General features: G+C 38.4%; 1 protein-coding gene across 1 annotated transcript in view; it reads right to left on the minus strand.

The window, feature by feature from the left end:
- LOC124254979 (cAMP-specific 3',5'-cyclic phosphodiesterase 4C-like) overlaps positions 1-12,724 on the minus strand; it is a 471,981-nt gene that overhangs the window by 157,769 nt on the left and 301,488 nt on the right. The window contains 1 exon segment of the mRNA XM_046688819.1: positions 6,532-6,720. Within this exon segment, the coding sequence (XP_046544775.1) occupies positions 6,532-6,720 (189 nt within the window).

Below are 12,724 nucleotides of genomic sequence, written 5' to 3' on the forward strand. Positions count from 1 at the left end.
TGGTACACGTTTTCACGAAAGGAAGATTCTAGACAGAAACACATGTGACCAATCATTATGAAGCTCCATACATCGAAAATTCCTTGCAAGTTAATTGGAATGAGTGCAATGCTAAGAGTAAGCGATTCCTATCGGTGCACAGCCATTTCTCCACCCCCGCACCTGTGTGTTACGAAACATTTCCCTGTGAAATTTTACCCACTTATTGATTTTCGTAAAACGAGTAGAAAAGCGTAATTTTCGCAGATTAAGTGTAATGGCGTAATTTTATGGTCAAAATCGTAATAATTACGCCTAAAGCGTAAGGGTTGGCATCTATGTACTATGTTTATGTTGCTATTTCCACGTTTAATGTGGGCTTTTCTGCGTTTGTCTGCACAGTGGCAAAGTTTTCTTTGGTAGGCCTGACTTGGGTGAAACTTGTCTGTGATGCTGGTGAACCTCAAAACATAATCACGACAAACCAGGATTCAAACCATTGATCAGGTGTCAAAGGGAGACCACTCAACATACTGAATTGCAGCACCTGAGATGATTTTGTTTTCTGGACAACTGCAAGTATATCTGATCCAATATGGCTTTAGTAAAACAGTCAAATCCCGATGAGTCGAATGCCGGTGTCTCGAATATTATGCATAACTCGAAGTACCTGTCGGTCCCAACCATTCCCTGTCATAGTTGTCATCATTTGAATACTGGTTACATGAATTCGTCTCATAAATACACACGATGACTCGAAAAGGAAATTTGGTCCCATGAGATTCAAACAACATCAATCTTGTATACATAAGCCGAAGTCAGTCAATGAGAAGTTGATTGGTGTAGCAAACTGATCCAATTAACAAACCAGCGCGGCTCACACCTTTCCGCCATTGACGGGTGAGTTCAAAAGGCAGATTAGTGATTTTACGGAAATCACTGTCTGTGCTAATCAGACTGGAACTGTTAAGGTGCCCCTATTAGTGATATGGAAATCATTAGATAAACAAATGCTTAGGTGGAGGAATTAGGACTGGATCATCTTTTTTTCTACCCTCATAGACATGCCTATGTCTCGAATACATCGATAAGTCGAATTTATTACTTGGTCCCCAGCGATTCGAGTCATTGGGGTTTGACTGTATGTTCAGATGTTGCCGCAGCTGCATGTGATCTAAGTCAGCAATTTGATATTCAGATATGACCAGACAGTATTGGACTCGTGGAATGATTTCATTTAGCGATGAGCGTTATATCCTAATTAACATCATCCCTAGACACATCTGCGACAGATTCATAGACTTTATGATGCAGCATTTAAGTATCACAACCGGATAAAATATCAATTTTTAGATTTCCATCACAACCTGCCTCCAACCAAACCTTGTCTTACATTATTTCATTGTCTAACTGAATACCTACAGTAGACCTGTACACAGCAGTAGACCCATACAGACACGAAAACAGACTTATAGACAAGAAAATGTCTACCTTTATTCACACATCTTGGACACAGTGAGTGAATGAGTGAGTGTAGCTTTACCGCACTCAGCAATATTCCAGCTATGTGGTGGCGGTCTGTAAACAATTGAGTCTGGACCAGACAATCCAGTGATCAATCTTGGACACAGTACTCCAAGATGCTCATGTGAATCACATCCACCAGACATTGATGAACACAAGATCCTTTAACAATTTGTTAACATTTCTTTTTTACATGCCTCCTGTCTAAGATTATTTTTTCCAATACCACATCCAACTACATTTCAGCTGTATGACGGTGGTATGTAAACAACACAGTGTTGACAAGGCAATCCAGTGATTGACATCATGAGCATGGTTCTGTGGGATTGAGACAGATGACATACAATAGCCCCAGATAGCATTCAGACATTGGCCCAACATTGGCAATGTTGGCAAAACCATTGCCAACGTTGGGCCAACATCTGAATGCTATCTCGGGCACATTTAAAAAAAGATATGAATGAAAATCTGAACATTAATTTGCAGTGGCCTTAAAGATTCCTTGAAAAGTTATCAGACAACAGCTAGACATATTTTCTTTAAAATATAAAGTGGTGAGTGACAGTCTCCTAATATCCATGCTTTCTCATATTTGGTAATATTTAAAAAAAAACAATAATTATTTCCTGGCTGTGCCCAAGGTCATGCACACTGACACACACAAGTAAATAAGTGCAGGATAGTTTCCCACTAAAAATGATTCCTTGAATGCTGCTTGAACCTGACTTGTTTTCATTACTGGCTACTTTTACATCAACCCTACAAAACAAACACTGTTTTCCTTTAAAATATCATGATTAATCAGATCATTTACTAACACTGACATACAACACGTTGAAAACAACAATCAATAAATACCAAACATAAAATCCAAACAAACACCAAAAATCTCCTTATCATGTTTGAAAGCCAAACACTGCCAACAGAATCAAGCTTTAAGACTAAAATTAATACTGTACCATTACCAGGAAATCCTCTCTGTAGTTTGAGATCCAGCACCAAGTGCTCTGTGAGTGGTGTAGTCGGTATATAAGCTCACATCCTCGTCAGTTGCAGCTGCAACATGGTCTGAGTATAGCTCTGGTGTAAACTTGCCTTGAACTGTGCCACCTAGTCCGTCCCTAGCTTGGCAATAACTTTGTACACCAGGGGAAGTAACTCTTGCAGTAACTTGAAAGCCTCCCCACCATACAGAGAGGTGACAATAGAGAAGATGCACCATCATCATACTCATCACCACCACCACCACCACCACCACCACCACCACCACCATCATCATCATCATCGTCATCATCATCATCATCATCATCATCATCACCACCACCACCACCATCATCATCATCATCATCATCAATAACCATAAACATCATCATCATAATCACCACCACAATCATCATCATCATCATCATCATCATCATCCAACTAACTATCCATCATCACACTGCTCTCAACCTGGAGCAATCGTTGCTTGTCCCAGCAGTGTCCTTAAGTTCTGATACAGCTAATCAGGATCTACAGGTACAACAATCATCTGTCACCTGTGAGCAATTAACTTGTTGATGCCTGTTTCTTCCGCAGGTGATAAACAGCCGAATGTCAACACGATGGGGTCACAAGTACAGAGCAACAACTGCACAATACTCTGCACACCCACTTAACAGACAACAAATATTCCAAAATGCACAGCCAAGTCAATTTTTGTCCAACTAGGGATTCCTTATAATAATAAATAGAAAAAAAACACACAAAATGTCACCTTGTCTAAACTAACACCTTATATTAAAACCCCCCCCATCATTTTTCATCATGTTTATCAGTGTGGGGCCAGTGGTGTTGACCTGACATAATTCCATCCACAAAACAATCTGCCCCATACCTTGTGTTGATAACCTGGAGATTGAAGAGATCTAAATTGTTCTGGTAATAAACTCTGAATATGACAAGCCATATATCATTCATAATTAACAATTTTATTTTGGTGCAGCAAATGGTAAAACCATGATACCAGCATGAAAACACAATGCCATGAAAAGTACTAGAATCTGTACTTTACAGACAAAGTGTAATTCCAAATATAACATGTGCTACATGATACCAGTAGATTTGTGTATTCAATAAATTGTGTATTGAACATATGTGAGTATGAAGTAGATTTGTGTACTTTGGAGATTTGGGTATAGGAGTAGATGTGTGTATTGGACAGAAGGATGTAGTAAGTAGATTGTGCATGCAGATTTGTGTATTGGATGGATGAGTATATTGTATGATTGTGTATTGAGTGAATTCAAAATTCACACCAAATTTCCTGTAGGCAAGATTATGTTCAGACCAGATACCAACTACGACAAAAGTACTAATAACATAACATTTTCTTATTGATCACCTGTAAATATATAACATGAATTCAAAACATTCTATAATTCTCAGTCATCATTACCAGTAAAATAAAATAAGTTTCAACCCCAAATCCAATAACTAAATATAGTTACACAACCCAAACAAACAATTACAAACTTACCTTTAGACTCAAGTCAGCTTGTCCATCAGGATGGATGCCTGTCATAGACGATGTCCCTCTATCTGCTAGGCTTGTCCATGATGAGTGAGACTGTCGCAGACGATGTCCCAATATGCAGAAATAGTACCTGGGTCTCCAACTCCAAATACGTGAACCCACTTCGACATTCACAGAACGCGTTTGACATTCTTAGAGTTGCCCCTGCTAATCTCCAGCCTCTTGTCTTCTAGTATTTAAGTTTATACACCACTTACACAATGCCTTTGTGTAGTTGACTTGAATTCTAGTCTGTGTTCCATTCCAGGGCTAAAGCTCCCATTACTGATAATCCAAATGGCCAACAGCCCCCTGCGGACTCTCCTTCGCTGTGTTTATCCTCTAAATACTTGTTACAACAACATCTGTTTAAACTTCATCATTCATCCTGTTTAACATCTCACAAGCGCTTCAAGTTGCAATTTTCGAAACTATTTTCATGATGAGCTTGTGAATTTTGTCCCAGCTTCAAAGAATCCATTTCTATCTGCATGGTTAACTTGGTTGAAGTAACATTTGAGAAATGACGAAATCCAGGAAACATCTTCTTCATCAGTCAGGCTGTACCGTCTTACAATTGAGATTCACAGCAGCGGAAATCTTTTCTCTCACCTCAAACATCTTCAGATTATTTCAATTTCACCTTCAAACAGTCCTGTTGACATTCTGGCCAGAATTGCATGTTTTGCACTTATATGAAATTCCATTTCCTGGAAACTTTTTAACGTTTTCAATGCTCTCAAATTCTCCTTCTGAACTTAGGCCTGAACAAACTTGAATTAAATGGCAGTTCTTCTCAACCAGAACTAACTAATTCTTCATTAAATCCAATTCATCAAGCTGAATCCACTCATTCCAATACAGCAGCACAACTTGTTCTTCTATTCTGAAAAGTAATTCCATCTTCCCCTGTCTGCCTATTTCTTCCAGGGTATTCCTCACAGAGAACTTGGAGAGGTTCCCTGTCACTTGTATTCCAGTCCCTTTCAATCCAATGAAAAATCCTCCCAGGAAAATCTCATTTTCATTTTTCAAATTATCAGAAGCATCTCTTCAAGATGTCCATGACAACTTAATTAGGCCTCCAGTAGGAGCCAGAGAAGCCAAAACTTTGCTGAAACTTCAGCAGTATTTAATTTACTTCCCATAATTGTCTTGTTTGGTTTGGTTTTCTACATAGAGCTGTCCATAATTTGGCTGTTAGGAAGCTCTCCTTTGCATCCACTTACAGAGCGCAGTGATGTACATCTTCCTTAAGTCACATTAAGAACTCCAACCCTGCCCTTCCACAGATATACATCGGAAGCAGAACAGGTTTAATTGTCCAAAGAACATTTCTTGGTCATTGCGTTTACTAAACACTGCTGTGATTGAGCTTTCAAATAGGCAAAAATTAAAAAGCATCATGTCTTAAAGTTATCACACCTACACAATGTGTTGAACAGAAGCATAATAATAGCAATAATGATGATAATACAAGAAGGAGGTATTTATCATCATGTAATTGAATCAGTTACATGTGTGAAAATGTGTTTGACATTATATAGAAGAAACAAATCAGAATAGTTACATATGCACCTGCACAATCATTACATAAATTCAATTAAAAAAACATAATAATGAGTTGAGTTGAGTTGGGCTTTACGTCACATCGGCATTATTCCAGCCATATAATGATGAGAACAAGTCTGCATTAATAAACATTTCAAGTACAAAATCCAAATGAGTTTTATTTCAAAAACATATATATTCATTTCATTGTCATTTAAAAACAGAAAATGTCTTAGTACTAAATAATTATAAATGACAGTTGGTAATCGATAGTTTTCTTAACTGAAAACAAGCCAATGTCAACTGCATACTAAGCTTTATGACCAAGTGGCCACAAGTAGCCAACAAGCACTTTGATTGACATGTTACAAGTGGCCAACAAGCACTTTGATTGACATGTTACAAGTGGCCAACAAGCACTTTGATTGACATGTCACAAGTGGCCAACAAGCACTTTGATTGACATGTTACAAGTGGCCAACAAGCACTTTGATTGACATGTTACAAGTGGCCAACAAGCACTTTGATTGACATGTCACAAGTGGCCAACAAGCACTTTGATTGACATGTTACAAGTGGCCAACAAGCACTTTGATTGACATGTTACAAGTGGCCAACAAGCACTTTGATTGACATGTCACAAGTGGCCAACAAGCACTTTGATTGACATGTTACAAGTGGCCAACAAGCACTTTGATTGACATGTTACAAGTGGCCAACAAGCACTCTGATTGACTCACAAGTGGCCAACAAGCACTGTGACCAACATATCACAAGTGGCCAACAAGCACTGTGACCAACATGTCACAAGTGGCTTTAGACTGCCAAAAGTGGCCATAAGAGCATGACGAGTGTCTAAGCATGTGTAAGAGAGTCTAAGGGCATCTATAAGTGTCCAAGAGTGTCAAGGAGTGTCTACTCACACAGGTTCTGTTCCCTGCATAGAGGAGTGGCGGGACATGGACTTGGGAGACAGCTCATAGTCGGAGTCAGATCGGTACAGGAAGGACTCCCGGCGCTTGGGGAGGTTCTGCAGGACCAGCCCTGATGACGGGCTCCCCCCACCCTCCAGGGGACTCCTGCCAGGGGCTGCACCATTCTCCACATCAAAACTGAAATAAAAGGACATAATATTACCTTTTTGTCATTGTTTCATTAAGAGGTTCAATCCACATGTATTTTCACTTTGAAGGTACGTATCCACAGCATTGGAAGCACTTTGTGCGTCCGACACAGACTTATGAAAGTGACACTTTCATGATCACATTGTGGTCCAGAGTTTAAACACCTTCATCTTAACCACACTGTCTAATAAATGATGGGTGTGTGGGTGGGTAGGTTTAATTGCTTCAATGAAAGAAAATGGAAACAGCTAATTTAAACTTAAGTTTTACCACAAAAATGATTTGATCTCCTCCTGTCAGAGACAAGAAATGAATGATATTGTTTGTACGCCTGTTTTAACAGTATTATAGTTATATCCTAGCATGTCAGCTCAATGTGGGATGAAAGCCCTAAGTGATGTGATCGTTTTTGTTGAAACTAGAAACATAACAGGGCCGAGCCTATGTCTCCTTGAAGCATTAAAGAACGGAGAATCCAAGCCCTTGACAACAAATTGCTTAGTCCCTTAAAAGTACATTCCATTTGTAACATCATCTGTAGAAAGGGGAACTGTAAGTTCGGTACCAACGGAGATCAGTATTGAAATTGTTGGCAGACTTGTACACAAATGTTGGATAATCTGTACCCACTTGTAACTAATGAACTGTACAATTCTTGCTTAAAAAGGGAAATTGTACCTGAAGAAAATACATGTGATTTGACAAATTCAATGTTTGTAATATACTGCAGCAATGATCCAATGATAATTTGTAATAGCGCCATGAATATACAGATGGTCAGAATGATAACAGAATTTATTGCTGAATAAATGATAACATATTTTATTGTTTTTTTTTTACAGATATGGATTGTCTATTATCTAATGATAATATGTAATAACGTTATGAATATATTGATGTGAAAGAGATGGTCAAATGATAGCAGATTCTATTGCTGAATAAATGATTAGAAATATATATTTGATTGATTTCCCAGGAAACACCTTGATGACAAATTATTCTGGTTCTTATTGTATCAGGTGATGATTGTAATTTGAAGCGTACTTCTCAGTTGTTGAATTAAGCATATTGCATCAAGTTCATTTCATTTAACAATGGGCTATGATCAAGATTATTTATCTAGAATATTACATGCACACTTCTCAAGGCTTCATAAGAAATCTGGTTGTTCAGACTATTATCAAGCTATATACTGACTACTGAAATGAGGTCAAACACCACCTATACATTTCATACTACTGTGACCGCCTCCGTGGTGTAGTGGTTAGAGCGTCCGCCCGGAGTGTGGAAGGTCGCGGGTTCGATCCCCGACCGCGTCATACCAAATATGGTACTTGTCCCTGCCTGGCGCTTGGCACTAATGGGTACAACAAGGACTGGTCAGCTCAGAGTCAGTATAATGTGTCTTAGTGGGGTATTCATGCTTCACTGCGGCATGGTATCTCAGTGGGCTAGCACTATAAAAAAACACAGCTTCAGTCTGGGCTAGTACAAGCAGCCGCACATACACATACACATGCACACACGTCGTCATATGAGCGAAATATTCTCAAGCACGACGTTAAACCCAATTCCACCACCACCTTATACTACTGTAGTTGTTTATCATGACATTAATGACCAACTATTGTGGTGGTTTTCAACTTCTCTTGATTATTATGCAATATTTAAGAACTTATACAAAGGCTTGTTAAAGTTTATATTGAAATAATCAGTTCCAAGGTGAATAGTATTTGCATGACATCCCTGTATTCGTCTGAAACCAGGATATTAATCCCAAACAATGGCATATATGTAATGCATACATGAAAATGCATGCTGCAGTTCAGTCACAGAGTGCACTGAGAAGAATGTTGGCAAATGATGGCACTCCTTCGACATCGATGGTGCAGGCATTTCAAAGCACACTATTGTCTGAGATTATATATCTGACATGGAGAATCAAACCTAGAAGTCAAGTGCTCTGTCCATATGTCCTTAGAGTGAGTGAGTGAGTGAGTTTGGTTTTACGCCGCTTTTAGCAATATTCCAGCAACATCACAGCTGGGGACACCAGAAATGGGCTTCACACATTGTACCCATGTGGGGAATCAAACCCGGGTCTTCAGTTTGACGAGCGAACGCTTTAACCACTAGGCTACCCCACCGTCCCTCAATGTCCATAGAAGATTATCTGAGCGTTGGAAGAAACATTTCTATTCTAAAAGATATGCAGCATACCTTATTTTGTCAATTATATGGTCCTTAGTAAATGATAATCCAGTTTCTACACGGTATAGGCAGAGTAAAATATTATATGACAATCCCGCCAAAAATCCAAATTATATGTGGCATGTCTCCATTCTGAAGAAAAGCAACATTCTATGGAATGTCCACATTGTACAGTTAATCCAGAATCAACATGGTAATTGGCATGACATGTTTTAAAGTAAATCCAAATTTTATGCAGAATTGTAAGTTAATATATTTTTATTAACATCTAAAAGTATAAAATGTTCCAACAGTAGCAATAATAGACCTGACATGCTCTCCTGTGAGAGTCCCACCCCTAGGTAAAGGTGTGCCTCTTAATGGAAAAGTTTACCACTAGAAACACACCTTGCAATGACTTCATGTCAAGCAAATACTAGTATCAGCAAATTGCCAAAGTCAATATGCCATAAATCATTTGACTCTGTTAGGTATCTTCTCTCATTCAAACCGCATATGTATTCTCTCACACAGTGATAAAGCCATGGAATCTCCTCCCCACAAATACATGTAACAATATAGCCCTTAACTATCCTCCACACAAATTAACATAACAACATACCCCTAAAATCCCCTTTACAGACCAACAAAAGGAATTAGGCCTGAAGTCTCCTCAACACAATGGGCTACAAATAAAGTGGGTCTTAGTGGTTAACTGAGGTAGAATTCTCCGAGAATCAAGTGTCTCATAACACCAGTCAAAAAACACAATAAGTGTAATGCTTTTTCATATACTGCAAATATTGTCATTATGTTGTATTTTAAGTAAAAATAATTTCAGAATTATTTGAAGCAATTATAAATTGAAGTATTTTATGCATAAAAGTAACTTAATAAAACTGTTCCAGAAGAACACATTACAAATAAGTCTTCTAACAGTAAAGTATTTGAAATTAATTCATATTGCTATCATGGAATAATAATTCATACGAAAATTCATTATTAATTATAACCACTACAAGCGATATATTAGGATTCAGATATTAGGAAAATATAAAATATAGAATATATTTAGTTCATCATGTATCTGTAATAGCTTAGAGAAAGACTCCAGTCAAAAGTAGTATAACTCATCTCACAGACATACTATTGAAAAGATATAAGTTACAATATCACAGATGTTCAAGATAAATCCTAGCCCAAGGTTTCAAGGACTCAAACCTTTCAGTAAGACAAAGTAATGTCTAGACGATTTAATGAACTGCTTTGATAAAGTAAACATGTCATCACCTCCATTAAAATATATTGTGCAAACACTTTAAATTAGGGTCATTAAGCCATCTATTGTAACACCATAACTATCCAAGCAACATGTCAGCACAATTAGTGCCAGTTAAATTAGGAAGCTTCCAGGACATGTGTCAACACAATTAGTGCCAGTTGAAATAGGATTAGTAGGATTAAGTACTCTCCCTGTCTGGTCATTTCATTTGTAGGACACACCCCATACCGCATATTCTGTATTTCATTGGTTAATATAGGGAACACCCATTTTGTATCATTCAAGGAATCTTTTTTATTGTTTCAATTTTAGATAAATAGTCACCAACTCCATTTGTTAGTCAGTAGGGTTTAGACTCCCAACACTGGTCATCTCTAACCCTCAGCCCAGAGGGTTGTACCGACTCTCTGTGGCCACCCCATGTTATTTTTGTTCTTGTTAATAAAACTGTAATTAGCCTCTTGTGACTTCGGACTCTTTGCTGAGCTAATTCCCCCAAGCAGACCAGCACGCCAGTTAGATAAGGGGTTTCACCCGGAACCATCACTTGGACCCGAGACCCTTACCATAATAGTTGGCGGAGAATCAACGATTTTCGGAACCTCGGAGCCCAGGAACTAACTACAACCAGTAACAAGAACATATGGAATAACAAGAGACTGCATCCACCTCTGATCTCAGCACTGGATTAAGGACCACCAACTCTTAAAGTCACCAACCAAAGAAGAAAAAGTCTTCAAAAATTGTAAGTACTACTTTACATTGTTGATTTCTTGTCTTTCTTAATTATAGTACGGTACATACTATAAGGTGTCATGGCCAATATGGAGTCTGGTATGGAAAGTAACTTTGCAAGTGAAATTCCAACTGTGTCCTTAGTTACGCCCCTTGCCAAAAGTGTAATTCAGGTAACATTTGGCACTGAAACAACAACTTGTTTAATAGATACAGGGGCATCCATTTGCTGCATTTCGTTTGCTTTTCTAAACAAAGCTTTCAACAACCCTGTACTTGGAAACTCACCTTTTCCACACATTCAAGGTGTTGGCGGCGAATTGCACAAAGTGTTGGGTTCAGTTGTGTTAGATTTTGTCATTGAAGATCAGGAATTTTCACAGCAATTCTATATCCTGCCCTCATTACCACAGTCAGTCCTACTAGGTGAAAACTTCCTCAATGACAATGATGCAGTCTTAGATTATAGCTGCCATTCCCTCATAATAGGCAACAGCACCTCAGATAGGCAATACATCAATTTCATTGCCACTGCAGTTCAAGAAATTTGTGGACTAGCAAAAACAATAGATCAAATTTATATGCCCCCCTCAGAGTGAAATTCATTTTAAGGTAAAACTGCCTGAGGCAAAAGATGATTCCCTCATCCTCATTGAACCAATTGCCTCCCTCACTGCTCATTCTGAAGTAGCAGGTGGCAGGACCCTCTCAAAAGCGCACAGGAAAACTGCTACATTTAGGCTTATGAATCCTTCCCAAGAAGAAAAGGTTTTAGACAAGGGTACAGTTGTAGGCAAATTTAGTTACATTGACAGCCACTCTATCTTTGAAATTGACTGCAACCAACCTTTCATCAATACAGTTAACACTGACGTTAAGAAAACAGACATTGACACTAGGGATTATGTCAAAATTGCTCAAGATTTAGGATTCGACTTGACCATGACACAACTGACGCCTGACCAACAACAAAGACTACTCAGCTTTTTTTAGGACAAAATAGAGACATGTTTTCAACAAGCCTTGCAGATTTAGGGAAAACTGACATGCACGAGCATGTCATTGACACGGGCAACCATCCCCCTGTTAAGTGTAGGCCTTATCGTCAGTCTCCTCATCTCCAAAAAGTCACTGAAGAACTTGTAGAAGATTTTCTCAAATATGATTTAATTGAGGAGTCCACTTCAATGTATTCAGCCCCCCATCATCTTAGTTAAGAAACGTGACGGCTCATATAGATTTGTTTGTGACTACAGAAAATTAAATTCTGTCACATTACCAATGTCATGGCCACTCCCTGTTTTTGACGATGTTGTTGATCACATCGGCAATGGCCAAGCTACAATTTTCTCCACTTTAGATCTTGCCAATGGCTTCTTCCAAGTGCCATTACATGAAGACTCAAAGCATAAAACTGCTTTTGTCACCCATCAAGGCCTTTATCAATTCAAACGTTTGCCCCAGGGTTTGACTAATTCTCCACTTTGTTTTCAGCAACTCATGAGCAAAGTGCTAAGAAAATTGCTTTTCAAAGTTGCGTTGATTTACATTGATGATTTGATAATCTACAGCAAAAACTTTGAAGAACATCTCCAACATTTGGAGCAAGTCTTCTACTATCTCAAACAGGCAAAATTAACACTGAAGCCATCAAAATGCAATTTTGCAACAGACAAGGTTTCATTTCTTGGTCATGTTTTATCCTGCGGAGGTGTTCAAGTTGATGACAAAAAAGGTCGAAGCAATTAAAACCTTCCCAATACCCAAATCACAAAAACAGATTCG

This window comes from Haliotis rubra, unplaced genomic scaffold, assembly GCF_003918875.1.
Source record: "Haliotis rubra isolate DU_JTF1 unplaced genomic scaffold, ASM391887v1 Scf59, whole genome shotgun sequence".
NCBI classification, from domain to species: Eukaryota; Metazoa; Mollusca; class Gastropoda; order Lepetellida; family Haliotidae; genus Haliotis; species Haliotis rubra.